This window comes from Myotis daubentonii, chromosome 14 (genome assembly GCF_963259705.1).
Source record: "Myotis daubentonii chromosome 14, mMyoDau2.1, whole genome shotgun sequence".
NCBI lineage: Eukaryota > Metazoa > Chordata > Mammalia > Chiroptera > Vespertilionidae > Myotis > Myotis daubentonii.
In genome coordinates, this window is record NC_081853.1 from 36,596,238 (window position 1) to 36,617,138 (window position 20,901).

Genomic DNA, 20,901 nt, shown 5'->3' on the forward strand with positions numbered 1-20,901 from the left:
GGTATGTTTCCTCCACATTGGGGGATGTTGTATAGAGCCAGTCTCCTTGTTGTCTCACACTCCACATCTTAGTTTCTTTTAATGAATGCTTAACAGTGCCCCACATTTTTCTGGTAGTGTACACGGGAATCTCTGTTTTTTCTGGCTATTCCTTAGCTGAGACACAAGTTGATGACCTATTATAATAAAGGGGATGTGTTCCAGTTCTTTTTTATGGAGCTGTTCTGTGAGGGAAATAGCAAGCACTTAACTAAGCCAATGTGCTTGCCTTTTGAGCCTCCTCTTGATTGTAGAGGACAGCTATTTAATTGTCTAAGTAAAAGGCATGTGGTGTGTATATCAATTACAAGTCTAATGATTGCCACTGAATTATATAATGGCTAAAAGCAATCAGGAATGATGTATATAATTAAGGATCGTCCACATGTCTAGCAGTAGACTAGGACCCATGAGTAACACAGAAGTGGGCAGTGAGGGCACCTCACAGGGATACCAGCCCTGACCGGTCCCAGGGTGAAAAGTGCTGTGAGCATGACAGCTGCTCAGCGTGTGTTTATTTAATAAACATATATAATATATTAGCTGATTACGTGTGTGTGTGTGTGTGTGTGTGTGTGTATACAGGGTGGGGCAAAAGTCGGTGTACAGCTGTGAGTACATGAAACACAGTTTCTTCTTGTATTATTATTTATTCATTGTTGTATTATTTGCCATCCAAACAACTGCAAACCTACTTTTGCCCTACCCTGTATATAACTATTTTAAGAAGAATGCCATCAGCAAGTAAAATCTAACTCAGAAAATTCAATATATTTCACTCTTCTACCAATTCTATGGATACTTCATTAATAAAGAGACCTTCCCTCAATAGAGAAATTTTATTCTCTTTCTTTCAAAGTAAAAGCATACCAGCAATGTGAAGGGTTTTCCCCTGTTTCTGAGGGTGAGGATGTCTTGGTAAAGTCTGAGCTCTGAGCAAGCTACCTTCTCCCCTGCCCCTCGGAAGGCTGCTGTCGTGCATGTGGGGACCTGGCGGAGCTTGGGCATCCTCTTTCCAGAACCTGTGTCTGCTCTGGGCCCGACAGAGCAGGTGGAGGTGATGTGCAGTGAACACCGCACGCAGCAGCCTAGGCCAGGAGGATGCGCAGTGAGCACAGATGGCTTTAGCTGGGGGTGGGCCAGGAAGGGAAATGGACCCGGACTGTACGCAGGTGAATAAACAAGCAAGACAACTGCCAACACAGCAAGAGCTGTGAAGAAAGTAAACGGAGGTGAGAGTTATGCAGAGACTCCACTCAGACATGACAGTTGTGATTTATTGCTGTAAGCAGTCAGCACTGAAGTGCTTTTGAGCCAGATGACCTATGGTGTGATGTCCATGTTTAAAGCAATATTAGTAGAAGAAAATGTTTTAAAACATTTTTAAAAGAAAAAACTAAAGTGTGCCACTCATTTCTAAGAACCGGAGAATTAGAGAGAGGAAGGCACAGGGGTTGGCAGGCCCGGATCCCTCCCCACTGGCCGCCATGCTCAGCCCAGGTCAGGGCCCAGTAGCCTGGCTCACTTTGGTTAGAGTTGACCTGCTTTTATAGAACACTGATTAAAATCAACAGATTTCAAGTAAAATCTTGACTCCTTCACTTACCAGCTGTGTGGCTTTAGACAAATAACAGAGAGGCTATAGCGGAGGCTGTTTCCTCATCCACAGCATGGCTTGTTGAGAGGAGTAAGTGAGGTGATTTGTAGCAAACACGCCTGCTATCGCCTTGTACTGGGTAAGTGCCCAGAGACTGCCAACTTGCCAACTCAGGGCATTGGACAGTGTTGAAGGGCTTTCTGCAATGGGTATTTAATGGCATGTCTCTGATGAGTAGGAAAAAGAGAGGGGGCAGGCGGGAGAAGCATTGAGGTCCCTGGAGGCACTAAGCAGGGAAGGCCATGGGTAACCAAGGTCTCCCGCTGGGCAGACCTCACAAGAACTGCAGCATCCTCCAAGTTCCTGTAGGTTTGGAACCAGCAAGTAGAAACAGGTGAGAGAGATTCAAGCTCCTGCCTCACAAATATTCCTTTCCTTCTTGAGTGGCTGGCACACTTGATACTTATTTTAAGCCTGGTATTTTTTTCTTAATGTGTACCTTTTTTGAATGCAGACACCGTTCTTTTTGTTCCCTCATAATTGCATATCAGCCTCAGCACTGCTCTGAACTTTGATCAGAAAAGAGGCTTTGCCCTTGGGAAGAATTTAACTTGTTTGCAGTTTCTGTAATTTTGATAAATTGGTATTATAAATATCTGTAACTGTATTTACTTTGGAAAACAGCCAGTTTTCCCAGGATAAAATAATCAATAGCCAACTCCGTCATGGCATTGCTAACAACTGTCATACTAGGCACTTCAAGTATAATCAAGTGTACTGAATATAATATCCATGAGAAATTCAAACCGCTGATTAATTACAAAGTGCCTCCTTCCTTTCTGCTTAACAGAATGCAGTGGTGTCCTTCAAGGAGCTGTGTGGCCTCTCCTCCGTGGCCAATCTCATGCAGTGCATGGTGGCCGTGTCCCCCCGCTTTCTGGGGCCGGATAACACACCCCTGGTGGTCCTGAATCTCAACGAGCAGTACCCCACGATGGAGTTGCAGGGGATTGTGCCTGAGGTTCTGAAGAAGATAGTAACAACTTATGACACAGTGAGTCGTTTTGTACTTTTACGTAGCCTGCTTGAGAGGGTGTCTTAAGGTCATACTCCAGATACTTAAGAGCTCTTGCTAAGGTGTCCTCTCCTATTTCATGCTGCATTGACCTGTGCTGGAAAAACTATTCTCTGACCTGCGGGATTGGAAGGAGTTTAGTCTTTTGGTGTTGTTTTAGAAAGCAGGGTTCAGAGACTTTTGCCTCAGTTGGATTTGATAATAGATGGTTTTGTAATAACTATATCTGAGTAGATTTCTAAAGGATATACTATTTTCCACATACATATAGTAAAGAGTATTTTTTATCTTCCTCTGCAACCAGCCGTGGATTCACTCATTTTGTTTTGTTTTCGTTTTTCAAACTGGTAAAGGTGAGAAATTTAATGCTTAAAAAAAGTACATTGTAAATGCCCTCTGGGCAGGTGCTTCCGTCACAAGCGCTGTCCGGTGTCATGGTTTTCTTTCGCACAGCAGGTGCTCTGAGACACGTATAATCTGTAATCAGCGGAACATTAATGCGATGTCCTCGGGAGACCTGAAATATTACAGATTTGCTCTTACGGTGAATCTGGCATTTTCTTAGTCACATCCTGCTCATATTGTACTTTTTGACTTAACGTAACTCAAAGGGAGAACTTAGTGGGTGAACTACACCCATTTTAAGCTCACCAGGTAGTTGAAGCTCTCCAAACTTATGAGTGCTGGCAGCTGCTCTCCAGCCTGTCAAGGTTAAGGTTGGTGTTGGACCCTCCCGCCCAGGTGGACCAGGCTGTCACCTTTTGCTGTTCAGGGTGCTCAGGGGCAGGAGGCCTCCTCTCCTCCTCACTGAATGCACAAGCTAAGCCCACAAAGCATGAGGCTTCTTCCCATGTAGCCTGCCTCGGTCAGAACCAAACAAAGTTGCTATCATATACTTCAACAAAAATAGTTTTAAGTGTTTTGTAAATTGATCTGAAAGCTGCAATTCAGAGGGATTTGTACAAGTTAAGGGAAAGAAAAAAAACACTTAGGTCAGCGTTTCCCACAGTATGTTCTGAGGAACCTTGGTTTCTTAGGATCTTAGTAAATGTCACATGGGAGCAAAGGTTCCATGGTGAAACAATTTGGGGAAATACTGGTTTGAACAAATTAATCAGATGCCTTTATTGCAGGGCTTCTCAGGGCCTTTTATTTGCTGGCACAGTGCATTCCCGAGAGGGTGATGGACATAGTATGCCCTATTTCACAAATTGACTTGACCATGGGGTACTATATCCCAACACAAAATTTCCAAAGAACTTTTGTTCTTGATTTTCTTCACTTCTTGGAAGTAAAAGTCAGAAGAATGGAATGTTTTAAATAGCTCATCATTTCATACCTTTAAAGAAGTGGTATTTGATCTTTTTCTTACACAATGGCCACACTTTGTAGCAGATGCTTTTATCCCTGCCATTTCCAGCTTAGAGTTCATGGTCGTGTAAGAGTTATAAAGGACTGAACACTGGACACTGCAGGCAAACTCCGGAGAGTCAGCCAGCCTGCAGCGGAAGGCAGGCCAGGGGCATGTACCTGGTAAACATTGGGGGAGCAACGTGCTGGCCCCTTTCCTCAGGGAACGTCCAGTCTACTGGAAGGTAGTGGAGACAGCTGGGAGTGAAATCAACACAGGAAGCTTATGCTGAGATTCCTGTTTGTGAGGTGGGGGGGTGTGGGGGTGGATATAGGGAAAAGAGGTAAATGTGGAAAAAATTGGAGAGTTCTTTCATGCTGTGACCCAGGCTACCTAGTTAGTTCCCAACTCTTTAAGTTTTATTTGTAAATGCTTTTTAATCTTAAGCCACTAGACATTTTACAGACGTGGTTCACTGCCCCAAATCTGACATGACTTACCCGCTAGGCGTGTCACTGTTTGCTGTGGCAGTCACACAGTGACATTTCTTCATGGGAGCCTTCCTGAGAGCTTCCTGTGAGTGGGGTGGGGGCTGCCCTATGCAGGTGATAACAGGGTAGACTGGAAAAGGGTCAGTACCCAGGACCTGGTCCGGGGCAGAGTGCCAATCCAGAGCAGGAGGGTGGCCATGGCTAGGTTTTCAGGCCTGAGTACTAACCCTTGTTCAGTCTACCCTGTTATTGCCTCCGTAGGGCACCCACCACAGTATTGGGCACAGGAATCGGTCTGTGTTCCTTGGTTCCTCTCCCTGGACTGGTAGTTGATAACACTTATTAGGTAACTCTTATGTGCATATAATGTCAACAGTGAGCATTGTTGTAGAAGTGATAAGACAGAAGGCATTAGCTTGTTTAATTTCTTAAATTGTTAAATGATTCTTATGTGATCTCTGATTGAAATAGCTGTGCTGCCTAGTGCCCCTAACTTTATCGATTAGCTCTGTTTTTCATTCCTTCTGATAAATTAAGCTATAAAATATTTACAATGAATTCAAATTATTGTGATTTGAACTTTAAAAATTGGAATTTTCCTACAGCAGTATTATAACTCTTGCAATATTTTGCAGTCCTTTTTTAGTGACTTAATGGTCTCTCACCTTGTGACAATGGTTAAATATTGATGGGAAATGTACTATGGTCTGGCACAGCCTGTAACGTTAACTGTAGCTCTTTATTTTTGTAATGTTGTGTTGAACTTAACCCAAAATTAACCTTAGAAATAAGATCTTACTTCATTCTGTTGACTGCCCATCTGTAATTAGGAGACTGCAGATGAGAAGTGAGGGCAGCGTAGGAAATCCCCTGCAGAGCTCCTGTCCCTGCCATCTGCACGCTGAAGCCTCGCCGCCGGTGAGGACGGCCTGGTGTCTCCTCGGGGTACAGATGTGTGCTAATGCTCTCGAGGTTGTGATGACTGTTCAGAGTCTAAACTCTTACTAATAAGCTAGTATGTGGGGAATACGCCAGTGTCTGTGAGAAAAGAGACTGCGGAGAAGGAATTGATGATGGAAACGCCAACGTGTAAGCCCCTGTGGAGACTAGAAAGAATGCCCAGGCATAGAGTGCCACATCCCAATTTCCCTGAGATGACCCTGTCGAAACACCTGCTGTTCCAGTGTAATTATTAATAACGCTCCCTCTAGCTCTTAAAGTGTCTCTATGTAGATCATTAGCTGTAAGTTCACCATTCCTGTGGCCCCTCGATTGTTCTAATGGCTCCTGTGATTGCCATCAACAAACAGATCTTCACAACTGCCCCAACGGTGGTTTTACCCTATTTGTGATATCTTTTTGGTCCTGGAAGTGGTGAGGTTTGGGCCTGGGACCTAGATCAGGAAGGCAGGTGACAAAGCCATTCCGTGTTGTACACTGAAAATTTGTTAAGAGGGTAGAGCTCATGTTGTATTCGTATCTCCGTAAGGTGTTTTTAAAAGGAAAAATGGTTGTTTCTTGATTTGCTATAATTTTTATGGAATATGCTTTAGTGATTATAATTAAATTGAAGCTGCAGTTGTAGGGAGGGAAAAGGCGAGAAGGGGGAAAAGAAAATGATGCCCACCTCTGTTACGGCAGCCTGGGTGTGCCTCTGCACAGCGGTGGACTCCCGGGCAGCCGCCATCTGTTCAGAGATTATACATGAACTCGTTCCTATGATTGCAGTTCCTTTGTTTGTTCTCTGGGGGATCTATTTATCCAATAGAGAACAGTACTTTTTTAGTGTCAAAAGGAGCAAGATGCTTTGTCTAAGAGGATGTTATTTGCTCTCTGTGGATGTTTTTTATATAAGTTACTGTCCCTTCTAACTCATAACTTTACATATTCCTTAAAGAGAAGCAAGGTTTTTTCAATCAAATATGCGAAATGAAAGATTTCTTCTTACACAGACTTGTTGGTAGTCGGCATACAACATCAGGAACACTCTGCTTTATGTTGTCGGTGTGGTTTCGTGTGTTTTGTCTTGCTTAATACAGTGGATAAATAAATCACACATCATAATTGATGGAGTCTGCCCATCTGGACCAAACCAGAGATGATCTGTCATACGATTACTATTGCTCTCCATCTCCTTTGTGACGCCTCTTATCGCTCTCCTGCCTCAGAACCTGACATTAAAGCTTCTTTTAATTGGAGGTATCAACTTTCCCAACTTTGTAACTATAAAATAAAAGGCCAGGCAGAATATTATGCTCTGGAATAAGACTGAGCTAAAAAGGGGGGAGAGAGGGCATGACGTTTCAAAATAGAAGCGTCACTGGCTGGACCTCTCCTTTCAAATAGAAGTGTCACTGGCTAGACCTCCCCTTTCACCGAATTAAGCTACAGCCTTTGGGATTCTGCTCTTCCCTCTATTGCAGGATACATCCCCCATCCCCCCCTTTTTTTATAGCTCAGTCTTATTCCAGCTATTGCTTTTTAAAGGGGTAGAGCACCTCCAAGTTTGGCCATGACTGCTTCCAGACAAGTGGAGAAGAGAACATTCAGGGGACCACTTAGGAAAGACTGACGACAAAGAAGGAGGAGCCTGATGGCAAGAACAGATTGTGAAGCTGGTGGGGTCTCAGTAAAAATTATTTTCCGGTGGAAAGAAAGAAACAAACAAAAAACAAAAGCAGTTTCTCTGGAGTCATCAAAACCATGCAGCGGAGCCGCTCCAGAACAGCTGCCAGGCCTATGGAAAGGGAAAGGAATGCCTAAAGGAATGTGATGATAGCATCGCGTGTATCATCAGATCAGACGTAGTAGGCCGCCTCTCAGGAATCAGATGCGGGAGATGGGGGAACTTTTGGAAGATAGTCCTTCAGGGTGAGCACATGGTGGTGATTATAAGACTTTGTCTCTGATCCAGATTTCTAGGTGTACATGTCTCCATGGAAACCAATGAGGAACACACACACACACACACACACACACACACACACACAGAGACACACACATGCACAAAGTGCACGTGTCAATACTAAGCTATGAACAATTGGGGGAAAAAGGAGCACCTAGGGCTAGCGATCCTCTGGAAAGAGATGTCATCATAGAGCTGTTTTACACATTAAATTTGATACCCAGTTCCAAGATCTCTGGGAGGACAGAGATGAAAACCTCAGTGGAGATCAGCACGTTGTCCAGTGTTGTCTTCAGACAAGAGATGACAAATGGTATTAAGCAAGCCATGGTGCCATCTGTCATATGAAGTCTGATTTAACTTTTCTAAGTAAGCCGGGACATAACGAGGTGCTGCTGTTGGTAAATGAGGAGTGGGCGCCTCCTGGTGGCATCACTTCAGCTTGTGGTGGACTTCATTTCAACCAAGGCCACGTGGTTTGGGGCCAAGTGTTCGTTGGGGTCTCCATTGTTTTACTTTTCTGTTTAGAGCTTTGCTATTGCTTTTTAATGGGATTGAGCAAGCTTGCTTGTTTTTAAAACATTTTATTTCCCTGTATCTGGTAGGAAATATGTATAAAATATGTCTGAAACCTAAAGCTCCAGAAAAGTTAGGGAACTTCTTTCTGAACCTATGCGTTAAGCAAAAGAACAGTATTGCATCTTTGATAAAATAAGATCATTGCAGAGCTGTAACCTTTTTTCTTCCTCTGTAAGAGCAGAGGAGTCGCTTCCTGTGTTCCCACCAAATTCCATATTGGATTTGCTCTTGTATAATTCCTTCAAAGTTTATTTTTGACATATTCTCTTCTTGACTGCAAGCATTTTGTTTTTGTTTCTGCAGTGGCTAAAGGTACTTCCTTGAGTTGTTTGCTAAGTTCTTCTGTCTGTCAAGGACCCCTAGAGAAAATGAAAAAAAGGGACCATACACACCTTTCAAATTCTGTACTTTCTCTATTTTCTATAGTTTTTTTGGTCAGTCACCATATGCTCTGGCGGCTTTTCATAACTGTGAGGAAGCGCTTAGCTTCCTCATCCTAGTTTACTCACTAACTTCTTGTCCCTGTTAAACGTTGAATAAATAAACTTTAATTGAGCGGACGAGGCAGAGCTGGCTGCCTCTCCATTCTGTGGCCATCATCCTAATTCAGCTTCTCATCACCTTAGGTCTGTGTGGCTGAGTTCGAGTTCAGAATTCACAGTTAACTAAGATGGCAAAGGAAATGTAGCTTTTCTGTCTCTCTTAGGGGGAGATGGGTATTCCTAAATTTTCATTTAGTTTGGTAAACTTGATCTGTGGCATTAATTTACAATATCCACTTTGGACTCTAAATGCTCTTCAGGGAAAATGCTCAGTCTCTCAGACTTTCTTTCCCTCTGCTCCTCTGCAAAGCAGCCTCTGGGTGCCTGGAGGGGAACAAGTGCAGACGTCTGTCTGTCTGTCTGTCTCCTGTCTGTGTCCTCACCTCTCACTCCCCTTTCACCTTGAGTTTGTCCATGTGGTGGGGAAGTTCCTAGCTCCATCTCCAACTACTCAGGATGCCAGAGGTGCCCCCCCTTTTCCTGCCCTGCTCCTTCCTCCTTCTGTCCCAGAGCTGCCAACCTGGGGTGCAGCCTTGGTAGCTGCAGGGGCTGTTTTGCCCACCAGAGAGGACGAAGCTCCACAGTTGGTGTTTGATATGTTAAAATAATTTAGAAAGTAGTTTCTCCTTGACGGAGCCTCACTTGCACGCCTGTCGTTTTGGTGGGAACCTGAATGAAAATCTAATTTGACCTTTAAATCTGAGAAGTGTCTTTGTTTTTATAAGGTAGCTGCTCCTGACCCAGGCTCTGAAACTCGCTGTTTGAATAGGTGGAAAGCCCCCAGGGCAAAATGATTTCTAAACTATGGCAACATATGTGGGAAAATAGCTTTACACGATCCCCATACACCTTTGTTACTGCTGTGGCCACCAGAGTACAGCATCCCCTCCCCTCTGCATTTGTCCTGTGGATTGTGGTAAAGACAAGCTTCCCGAAATTCCCCCTAGAGCAGTGGTTCTCAACCTTCCTAATGCTGCAACCCTTTAATACATTTTCTCATGTTGTGGTGACCCCCAACCATAAAATTATTTTCGTTGCTACTTCATAACTGTAATTTTGCTACTGTTATGAATCGTAATGTAATTATATATGTGTTTTCCGATGGTCTTAGGCGACCCCTGTGAAAGGGTCATTCGACCCCCAAAGGGGTCGCGACCCACAGGTTGAGAACCGCTCCCCTAGAGAAAGACCTGGATGTCTCAGAGGGGAGCCAGGAGGTAGAGTTAGAGGTACAATGTGACAACTTTCAGAACTAGACCAGCTAAAGGGTGATCATCCAAACAAATAGAGGCAGAGTACCTTGACTGTTGTTAGGTAGGTGAGTAATATTCTTGAAGCTTTTTGGAACAGCGGCTTCCCTTCAGTGGGTTTGGATAGATGAAGAATGTATGTTAAGCCTAATAATTGCCAAGAAAGGAAAAAAGCGGGGGGTGGGGGGGGCGCATGGGAATAACTTTAAGGACATGAACCTCATGCATGTATTCCTCTAGCAATTCATAATTTCCAGAATCAGAATTTTTTTATTTGCTCTCAAAACATGCTTCAAACACTATTAATGCTATACCGCCTTTTAAAAATAAAAAGTTTAGATAGCATCCAGAATTGTTTCGCGTCAATGGTTGAAATCATTTCTGTAGTGTCTGCAGAGTGCAATCATCTCTACATCTTATTTTGTGGATGTGATTGTCCTCCTTTGTGGAAATCCATTTCAAACAGAAAAGCGATGATCAGAGACACAAAGAGCCTAATTGGCTCTCAGGGTGTGATAACTTGTATGTGTTGATGCAGCCCAAGTTCCAAATCCTTTCAGATTCCCCAAAATGAAGACGAGCTGACCTGGACCATGCATTTCTTAGCTCACTAATACATGCAGCCGGCTTCTCCACCGTTTGTGCCAGCCCTCTGGCTCCCTCGCACCTGGGGCCCAGGGGAGAGCTAAGTGTCTCCTTGTTCCTGTGTGCGGGTTGGCACAGAGGGGGCTGTGCCAGCATGTGGTGGCTACTTTGAAGGAGAAATCATTGTATTTATCTCCATCGCTGTGAGCTTGCAGAGACTGGGATAAAGCTTTGGAACCCGCCACGACAGGGCTCCACTTTGGAGCCCAGGTACTCTCTGGAAACACCCCATCAGTAATGTACCTTCACTGTTTAACTTAGTTTCCCTAAAGGTGGCCACTTCTGCCCAGATGGGGACTTGGGGATGCGAAGCCTATGGTGTTTCTGCATTCCACCTGCAAAGGTGGCTGCTTTGCCCTCTGAGCCTGCTGTTTGCCCTGGTGTCTGGCTCCGTCTGTGGTTCCGAATGCTCTCCAGCTAGTTAAATGGAGATAATTTGCCTGAGTGCTTACTTTAACTGTGCTGGCTTTAAAGTGCTGGCTACAGGTAGCCAGTACGAATCACACATGTGAGTTTCTTTTCAGAAGTATTTTTTGTTAAAGATTCATTAAAAGGATAAATTGTTTATTATTTCATCCTGTTCCATTGTTGCTCATATTCGAGTTAGAGTTTAGAAAGCATGTACATTGCAGTGATAATGTAACTTTTTTGTTCAGGATCTTGATGTTCTCTACATCATTCCCTGACTTTATACATGCAAGACCCACATCACAGATCAACTTTCTTTCTTCCTTTCTTTTTCTTTCCTTCTTTTCTTTCCTTCCTTCCTTCCTTCCTTCCTTCCTTCCTTCCTTCCTTCCTTCCTTCCTTCCTTCCTTCCTTCCCTTCTTTCTTTCATTTTATTTTTTGTTGTTAATCCTCACTTGAGTATACTTTTTTTCATTATTTTTATTTTTATTTTTATTTTTTGTAGAGACAGTGGAAGGGAGAGGGAGAGGCAGAGAGAAACATCTGTGTGAGAGAGACACATCAATCGGTTGCCTCCTGCACACACCCTGACCAGGGCTGGGGAACCTGCAACCAAGGTTCATGCCCTTGATCAGAATTGAACCCGGGACCTTTCAGTCTTCGGGGAAATGCCCTATCCACTGAGCCAAACTGGCTAGGACTTAACTTGATTTATTGCCACCCATTCTTGTGCGGTTTAGAATGGCATATGCTTTTCCATTTAGAAATTCACCAGTTTGCAAGTCCAGTTTGAAGTTGTATTGAAAAGATTGAAATTACATTAGATAGATGTACAGAATTGTTAGTGATGGTATATAAATAGATCATTTTGTAAATGCAATGTTGAGCTCTTCTGTTTTCATGGATACATACTCTTTGGATGTACAATCACATTTTAGAAGACAACTCACTAGGAAATAGGATCATTTGGATGGAATTACCTTCATAAAATAAAGCTATTGAAATAACCAGTTTATATGAAAAATCATATATTTCAGAATTGTTTTTGAGAAAATGTAATTATAGGCACTTGAGCTACCTTCTGGCATTTTTTCAAGAGCAGTAGGCTGTACTCATTTCTGATCTTTTTTTCCTCTCTGTTATGTTCCTAGTCATAAACTGGGGAAAGAAATTGTAAAGGTGTTTTGCCACAGCCTATTGAGTAACGAGGCAGTGATTTTTCTCCGCAGCTAGGCATAGTCCTATAAATAACATTTGGTGCAGTGTAAGCTTTGAAGCCTATTTTGTTGATATGTTACATTTGGCCTCACGTTCATAAGATTGAAAAAATTCACTGCCCGCAGGTTCCTTGTTTCTTGTTGTCACATAGATGGAAAGGCTCACCCTCAACCTCACCAAACCTTTAATCAGCTCCTGCCTGGGTGGTGCCTTCCCCCTGTGGGGGCTGCAGGAACTGTCCCTTGGTTTTCTATTTTAACAGCTACTGTTTTTCATTCTCATCACTTATATCCCCCCCCCTTCCCGAGGCTGCTGTGACATAATTAATGCCACTCACCCCACTATAATAACCACCTTTAATACCAGAAATCCAATTTTACTACCACATGAATTTATCAGAAATAACAATAACACTTAATAATGGTTTTAAAGTATTTTCTAACTTAATTAGGGCATTTTAAATTCTTAACCATAAAAAATTACTCTCACAGTAAACCGAGTGGGTGGACAATATGATGTGTTAAGATTTTACTCTACAAGCTTAATTATCAGTTAACTTAAAAATCACATGTTAAGTAGTTTAAAATATTTATTTCCTACTAGATTTAGTATTAGGTTATTAGGGCTAAATGTTACAGATTTTTATATGGAGATTTTAAATGTGAGATCCTTTATCTACTTATAAAAATCTACTTATAAAAATATGTAATTCAGTTTTGATTGATAATTAGATTTTGAAAACAGTGTTGATCATTCTAGTTTGTAATCATTACCATTCTATATTGGAGAGTGCTCAGGTGGAGTTAGACCCTCATTTATGTCGTTATGGGACACAAAATAATTTTAACTTTTAAATCAGTTATCTGTGCCAAAAGCAGAACAAAAACCAATCCCTGTTAGTACAAATGGCTATTTGAGTATTTAGCTAAATGTAACTGGGATGGGACGTCATACTTTTTCATTGGTTTCCTAAAACTGAGCCCTATCTTTCTTGTGAGTCTGTGAAAGCCAAACCTCAGTGTCGACTAAACAAAGTTTCACCCACTTCATATTCTGTGACCACTTCCCTGCTGCAATGGCAGAGCTGAGCAGTTGCAGCAGAAACTAAGCCTAAAATATGTGCTGTCTGCTCCTTCGCAGAAGTTTGCCAGCCCCACACAAAGGGTCAGGAGAAACGGGCCTTAAGGTAGTTCATTCAATGCACTGCTTTGCTTTTGCCAGCTTCAGTTGATTTTAAATATTTTCCCCCTAAAATTACGTACTCAGTGCATGTTGAATTTTGATCCATAAGAACATCAGACTACCTGTTAGCTCGGTGGGAGGAGAGTGCTGTAAGCACTTGAATACTCCAGGCCTGGGGAAGGCAGTGAGCCCCCAAAGTAGTCATACTCCTTGTTAGCATTTTGAGGGCCAGGAGCCTGAAGACACTGCAGGCCGGAACCAGAAGAGGAAGGCATGAAGATGAAAGGTTGCTCTGGTTTCTGACCGTGTTCCCGAGGCGAGCATGCTGTGTCGGCAGAGTTGTGTTACAATGCAATACCGTTTGTAACTAACTTCACTCGTATTTAGTGAGATGCATAATCACGCTTGGTAAGAAGGCATTAAAACATGAGCCCAAAAAACAGGTTTGAGTGGGGCTCCTTTTCTCCGTCAAGCATTTCTTGTTAGGGGAGGGTAAGGGTTGGGTGGAGAAAGGGGAATTGGGTGGAGGCTCTGTGTCGTCTCTAAAAACCTCTAGTTTCCTTTCACCCTCCCTCACAGGGGGGAGGGGGCTTTCTCTCAGATCATAGCATCCAGGCCATGCTAACCACATTCTATTTAAAGCTGTCTTCTGAGGGGAGGGGTTAGAAAGGGTGCTGGAGGCAGAGACAAAACCTGTGAGGCCCTCTCCCACCAGGGGTTGGAGAAGCTGCTCTGAGGCCCCTCTGTGGATTATTCCCACACCCTGCTCCTCCTCATGCTGTTTATTTCCTTCTTACGCTCACTGCAACTTGTAGCTATACATTCATTGGCTTGATTCCTTTCAGTGAGGTACCTCTCTCCCGCTCCCCCAGATCTGAGCTCTAGGACGGCAGGGACAGTGTGTGTCCTGGGCACCACTGGGCTCTCACCACAGAGCAGGCACTCAGAATACATGTGTGAATGAATGAGTGAAAGTGACCTTGATCTCCACTGCTGGTATCAGGTGTTCTTTCTACCATATATCTGTGTCCCAGGGTGCCTACAGGTCCCTGAACGGGACTGGTTTGTGTCATCACAAATAGCCCTTGGAAGGGTTAGGTTTGGGGGCTGGTGAGGAGGTGGCTTGTGGAGTCTTAGCCTAGATGGTCACACTCCTGTCCTCAGGCACTGAGTGGTCGCCTTGCCAGTCTAGGAAGAGGAGGTCACCTGAGATTCGTGGACACCTCCAGACACCCGTGGGGAGCATGGGGGCAGAGGCAGAGGGGGCTGGGCTTAGAACAGGTGGGAGGAAGGGCAGGCATGAGGGTCCCAGGTCCCCAGATCATTTCCCTCTGCCCTCCACGTCTCCCTACCCTTCACCAGGGAATCCTTTGCCCTGTGATTTCCTAAAGATGGAGATGTGCTAGTAAGGAGCAGAGCAAGTTGAGGAACAGAGGGGAGAGGAGGAGGAGGGTGAGGCTCCTGCTTGTTCACCTGGCCAGGAGAGGAGCCAGATTCAGTGCAGCCACCAGGAGATGGGAACGTCCCTCACAGATGTGCAGCGTTTTATGATTTCTAAATCATGCTCATAACCCGGTGGTCATGTGAGCTAATAGGTGGGCACGGGCTCCGGCTGGGTTGAGCAGAGAAGTCCTGGAGTGCCAGACAGTGACCTTCTCTCAATCGTTGTACCCGCCCCATCTCTGACTCTAAACTGGCCCTGCTGAGTGAACCGCGCCACACTCCTGTGCTCCCGGAGGAAGAAACCTTGAGCCGCACAGCATCTGCCAGCTCCAGCCTCGCCTTGAGAAATCCTTCTCTTCATCTCATGGGCCATCCTGAGCTGACTCCCAGGGCACTTGGCACCCAACAGAAGCCATGCCTTGGTGTGTTTTGCGGCCCGTGTCAGTAAATTCCGTTGTGCATTCACACAGACCATCCATCCGGGCAGGTGTGCATGGCGTGTGAATCCATGTGTACAAGATTGTTCTCATACAAAGACACTCTGACTAGAAGTTGGGGGATGAAGGAGGGACCTGCCTGTACCCTAGGACAGTGATGCTCAACCTTTCTCCTCTCATGGCACATGTAAAGTAATTGTCAAAATTCTGCAGCACACACAAAATACGTTCCTTACCAGTCTGACAAAAAAATAGGCATAATTTCGATTCATTCACGCTGGACGGCTATTGTTGTGTTGGCTGTTGTCATTTTTTTTATTTGACAACCTAAGAGAAAAGAGGTCAGTGCCCCTGACCAAATAGCCAGTTGCTGCATGTTGTAAATATTCTTGGGGCACACCAGTTGAAAATCACTGCCCTAGGAAGTAGGTGAGTGGGACGTTCAGCGGGTGGTGCTAGCAAAGAATTTGAGCCTTGGTCACAAGCAAGTCCTTGCTCTGGTACTTACTCTGCGACTGTGGGCAAATCCATTTCTTTATCTGAAGGACTGGCATAGTATCATCACCTCAGAAGGTATGAGAGTACGTAAATAGTCTAGAACAGCGGTTCTCAACCTGTGGGTCGTGACCCCTTTGGTGGCCGAACGACCCTTTCACAGGGGTTGCCTAAAACCATCCTGCATATCAGATACTTACATTACGATTCATAACAGTAGCAACATTACAGTTATGAAGTAGCAACAAAAATAATTTTATGGTTGGGTCACAACATGAGGAACTGTATTTAAAGGGCCAGAAGGTTGAGAACCACTGGTCTAGAACATAACAAAGTCTCAATAAATGGTATCACTGTCATGTCATTATTACTTTTTACCCCCTAACCCTGAACCCTAATCATTATTGCTTTTCAAAATCTAGAAACCTGTAGCTCTTGAAGCTTTAAGACCTTTATGTGCGTACATTTTAACATCACTCCAGACTTCGCAGCAGCAGCCTTGCCGTGTGGGGAGCATGGTCACTCCCTTCCATAAAGGCACGTTTAAAGTTACAAAGTGAAAAGCAGAAGGTGGTTTCACACCACTGTGCTAAGCTCGCTACTCTGAAACGGGAAGACAGAGGAACACGTGAGTTATGTGGTCAACGCTGGGAACAATGCCTGGGCTTATCCTGTAAATACTGTAGTGGCCGGCCTGTGCACTCTTGTCCTCCAGCTCTGTCATCCCTGGAATACTGTGGACACTTCGTTGTGCTTAAAAGTGTTACTTTTCATTACTGAAAAATCTCAAATTGCTTTTCTCTTTTACCTAACATCTATACTTAGTTATCACAGACCTGAGAGAAGCTAATGATACCTTACAGTAACACTGTGATTGAATTACCTTCTGTTAATTAGGAGTTTCTAAATCACCTTGATCCCCTTGGAGAAAAGGCTTGATATAAATACACAGTAATAAAAGAGGTACTATGTTTAATTCAAATTGCATCTTTTGAAATCCAATTAATTTAGTAATAATCGTTTTATACGAGCATGTCAGAACTCTAAATGGTCCTTGGTGACTTGGAAGAGTAAGTATAACATCCTGAAGTTTCTGATCTACTTTCCAGAAGTAGCTTGCTCACTGAATAATTGGGAGTAACAAGTTCAAGTTCCCCTTTCTTCCTGCAGGGATGACTCATGCCAGGTTTTCAGCCATTCTTATCAGTTCTTTGGAACTCACAGTATTTGCAGGCTCCAACCTCACCTTCATGTAGCCTCTGCACTCATTATCTTCAAATCTTCTAAGATCTGAGAGTCACAGCGTGCCCTGGCCCTTCTTCCCTCTTCCCAGGCATTTGCTGGAGGCAGGAGTGAGTGGCTGGCTGCACAAAGGCCCCGTTGAAAGTTCCTTTCCAAGTAGTTGAGTCTCTCACTTATCCCTCCCTACTCATCACCAGAGAGAAATGTGAGCACAGGTGCCACCTGGGATGGTATGAGATGTGATGTAAGCATATCGTCGTTACAGTTTAGAAAAGCAGAGAAGCATTTTACAACGTTAGGAGGCCGACATGGCCAAAGGCCCCAGAGAGGATGGGTGTGTGTGTGTCCACATCTATCAGGTAACCATGGAGCACAACTCATCACGCGCTATGAAGTCACCTGTTGAGTGTAGGGGAGTCGGGTAAGGCCTCCCGCAGTAACCATGTAGAAAGTGACACGTGGCACCCCCCGTGCTTCCCTAAGGAGACGGCTGATCCTATGAGGTTGGTCATAAAATGGAGAAATAACAGGGTTATTGTAATTACTGTCTTCATGCTCCCCACACAGAAAAGCACAACATGATATGGGGACCTGTACAGGAGCTGGTAGGAATATGATATCGTTGTTCTGGATAGTTCTAGAATTGCATTGGAGTTCCTTTGAAGGGTAGTTTGGATTCTGTTTTGTTTTTCAATTTTCAGTAATTTTTGTTTTCTCTGAATATTGTATTGTACAGGACCAGAAATAGTACAAGATCAACCACAATTCCATTCGGCCTTTTGAAATTCTGTGTACTTGGTGAAACTAACACTGTTCAGAAGTTTTAACACCTTGCCAACAATTTACAGGAGGATGAATACTTTAAGCCTGTGCACTGACTTTATGAGTAATCTTTTGGTAACAGGAACCCCTGTTTTTTCCAGAGCCCTTTTCTCTTTCCCTCCAGTTATGGTGCACAGAATGGAGCTGCTCCAGCCCCTAGTCTGTTTAAATATATTTGGGAACATATGGAGACGTCTAGTTATGCTAAATTCAATTAATCTAGAAATGTGAGTGAATAAGGGTTTGGTCATGGCCTGATAGCTTGTTCAGTTGTCTGCAGGATATAAACATTCCTTATCTGACTTAAAATTTATCTTTGGATAAGTCCATGGTGCATTCTAAGTTCTGCCTCTGATTTTGTCACTTGTTTTTTCTTTTATTCCCCCACCTGGTGCTCTCTCCCACCCCCAATTTCCTCTTGGTGGTGTTTTCTCTCTTCTTTGCTCCTTTCTCCTCTCCTCCAGCCTAACAACGGTGTGTTGCTAAGGACTTCTAGTGGCTGACACTGGAAGTGCCTCTCAGAAGCACCCATACGTGTAAACTTTCAGTCCATCCACAAGCACTGAGGGCCAGTGCAGCTGGTGGAGGGTAAGAAGCTGACTACGTGGTTCTGTTTATTTTTATGACTTTTATACTGAATCCAAATGGTTATTTGGGTGAGAACAGGAGAGAGTCATATTACTCTGCATATAATTAGCATAATGTCTTTATCTTTTCATGGTGATTCACCTCAGAAATTGCTGTTTAATTAAAGTTGGAATTTGCTCTGTGAAATGCAGCCCTTTCCACGTGTGTAAATATGGTAATATATTAATTGAGAGTGAGAAATTATAGATGGACACATTGATTGTGGTAGAGGAGGCTTTTGATCCTGTGAAAACTCAACTAGACACCTACAGATGAAATGGGATGTTGCTGTGCAGGATTTTATCTGGAATGTAGTGCATAAGATTCAGATGGCATCAGTGTTTAGAGGAAAGTGGTGTCCCAGGAGAACCACATGCGTCCTGTAGGTACGTGCCACTCTCGCCCTGAAGTGAACTTTATGAGAAGTTAGAGCATTTTGAAAAGCTAGAGAATCCTTGGCTTCCTGGATCTGGACCCGGGTCACTCAACATTCATAATTCACTCCAGATTCACACAGCACTTGGCATCTATCCTTTGGCAAGAAATGATTGTTAAAATAGTTGAGACAGTGTTGAGACAGGCTTATACGATGCCAAAACCATACTTAGGTGGAATATGATTGGAACTGAGAGTTTATACTTCCCAGTATAATTGCATAGGAGAATAAAAAAAAACAACTTATAAATATTTTGAAATACTCTCCCTTTTATAGTCAGTTCTGCTACAACACTTGTTTTGAAAAATGCAAATTTATTTGAATGACACGTTAGTGAACAATTTTAGCCTGAGGCAAATGTTGTGTTTGCTTATGCACAGTTTTGACCACAAGAAACACTAGTGGACGCAGAAAACTGCACCTTGGTGAACTGAATGTACACATTCACAACTCAGACACCTACCAGCTACTCGTTCACCACGTGTGTTAGGAGCTACGCCTATCCGTGTCTTGTGTTACAACTTTTCATCGGATTTCAGATCTCACTCTCCGCCTCCCACTTCACAGTAACTCACAAGCTGCAACACTTCTGACACCCATTTCCACAAGCAGATTTCAGGTCTTCTTCAAGGTCAGGTGCCACATTCATTGGAGTAATTTTTGCATTCCTTAACTATTTAACACACGCAGCCCTGTGTGCTCACTGTTATTCAGTTCCTGTCTTTGTTTAATGTCACTGCAAAATTTCTTAATGGCGTGCCCCTAACCCCATTTCCCCCGCAAACCTTCTGGGTTTTCTTGCACATTCTCTATAGCGCACTGATTTTCAGGAACCCGTATGCTCATCACATTATAGCAGAATTGTCGGGACTGCATTCTCCACAATTATCAAGTGGCCAAAGCCAGAGCTGCTCACATTGTAGACCCACCCCCTTCCAGAAACTCTGCTGCACGTCAGTAAATGTCTGCTACCCTTGTTCTGTTCCTTCCCCTCCAACCACTTCCCTGTCTCTTGCACTAGTATTCTCCGGAGCTCCTCTGTGACATTTTAATCTCACTTCTTTTTGCAATTCCTCCCTTGGAGATGGAGACCTTTCATCTCAGCTGCAACCCTGGGGCAGAAATTCCCAGTTTCCAAAGCCGGAACCAAGCACCACAGGGTCCCTGGTTACTGCTGCCGGCTTTTCTCAAGGCTGCCCCATTGTAACCACCTCATCTCGGGGAGCTCCACCGCCTGGAGCAGTTAACGTGTTCCAGACACTTTGTAAACTGTGAGATGCTTTACAGCTGGTGGATGAGCTCTAGTTTTCCTTATCTGTCCAGCTGACCCTCTGTGTCTTTGGCTCTTCCCTGTGCCTACAGCACATAAACCACCCAGTCCTGTCCTGTCGCCCTTTCTTCCTGCACATTCCCCATCCCACCCTTTTGTCCCCAGTCCCTCTTCGGCCTCCCATGTCGCTCATAGAGCAGGTGCTCCCTTCCCACTTTCAGGCCCCGCCTTCATTTCTTCCCTCACCCTGTTCTTCCTTCTGAAATTCCACTTTGAACACAGAGCATCTCTGCTTAAAACTGTAAACTCGTTGAATTGGACGTGTTTCCTCCAATGGGAATGGAAATGCCTAGAGAGCTTAAGGATACTTTACATTGGTTCGCATCCCGCCTCTCCTCATCATGCCGCAGTGGGGTCCCGTATGGGGTAGCACCCACATAAAATATGCTCCTCTCTTCATGTTTGTTAATTCCGCAGTGCTTCTTAAACTGGCAGGACTGTGGGTTCTTTCTGTAATTTTTCCATTATGTAGGGTTTTTTTTCTATAATTTTCTATAATTTGCATAGTGGAAAATGTGGAAGCAGAAGTGAGATAACTAGGACAGGTTACTTGGGAAACGGTTTGTTATTTAAAAGTGTTTTCATAGTGACCTTGCTAGAGGGATGGTGACCGCAACTATCAATGACTGGGCGTACCTCGGGCCCTGGAGGGTGGCCAGCGCTCTGCCCTTCGCCATACAGCACTGTGGCCGCGGCCTTGATGGGGAAGAGGGACTAGGCTTCATTGTAGCACACAGCTGGGCAAAGAGCCCCCACAGCCATATAACTTTCGCACCCCAGTTCAAAT

General features: G+C 44.1%; 1 protein-coding gene across 1 annotated transcript in view; it reads left to right on the forward strand.

Moving 5' to 3' along the window:
* Window positions 1-20,901, forward strand: part of PLCL2 (phospholipase C like 2) — a 166,840-nt gene that overhangs the window by 104,020 nt on the left and 41,919 nt on the right. The window contains exon 3 of the mRNA XM_059664046.1: window positions 2,487-2,690. Coding sequence (XP_059520029.1) covers window positions 2,487-2,690 — 204 coding nt within the window. The remainder of the gene's footprint in view (window positions 1-2,486; window positions 2,691-20,901) is intronic.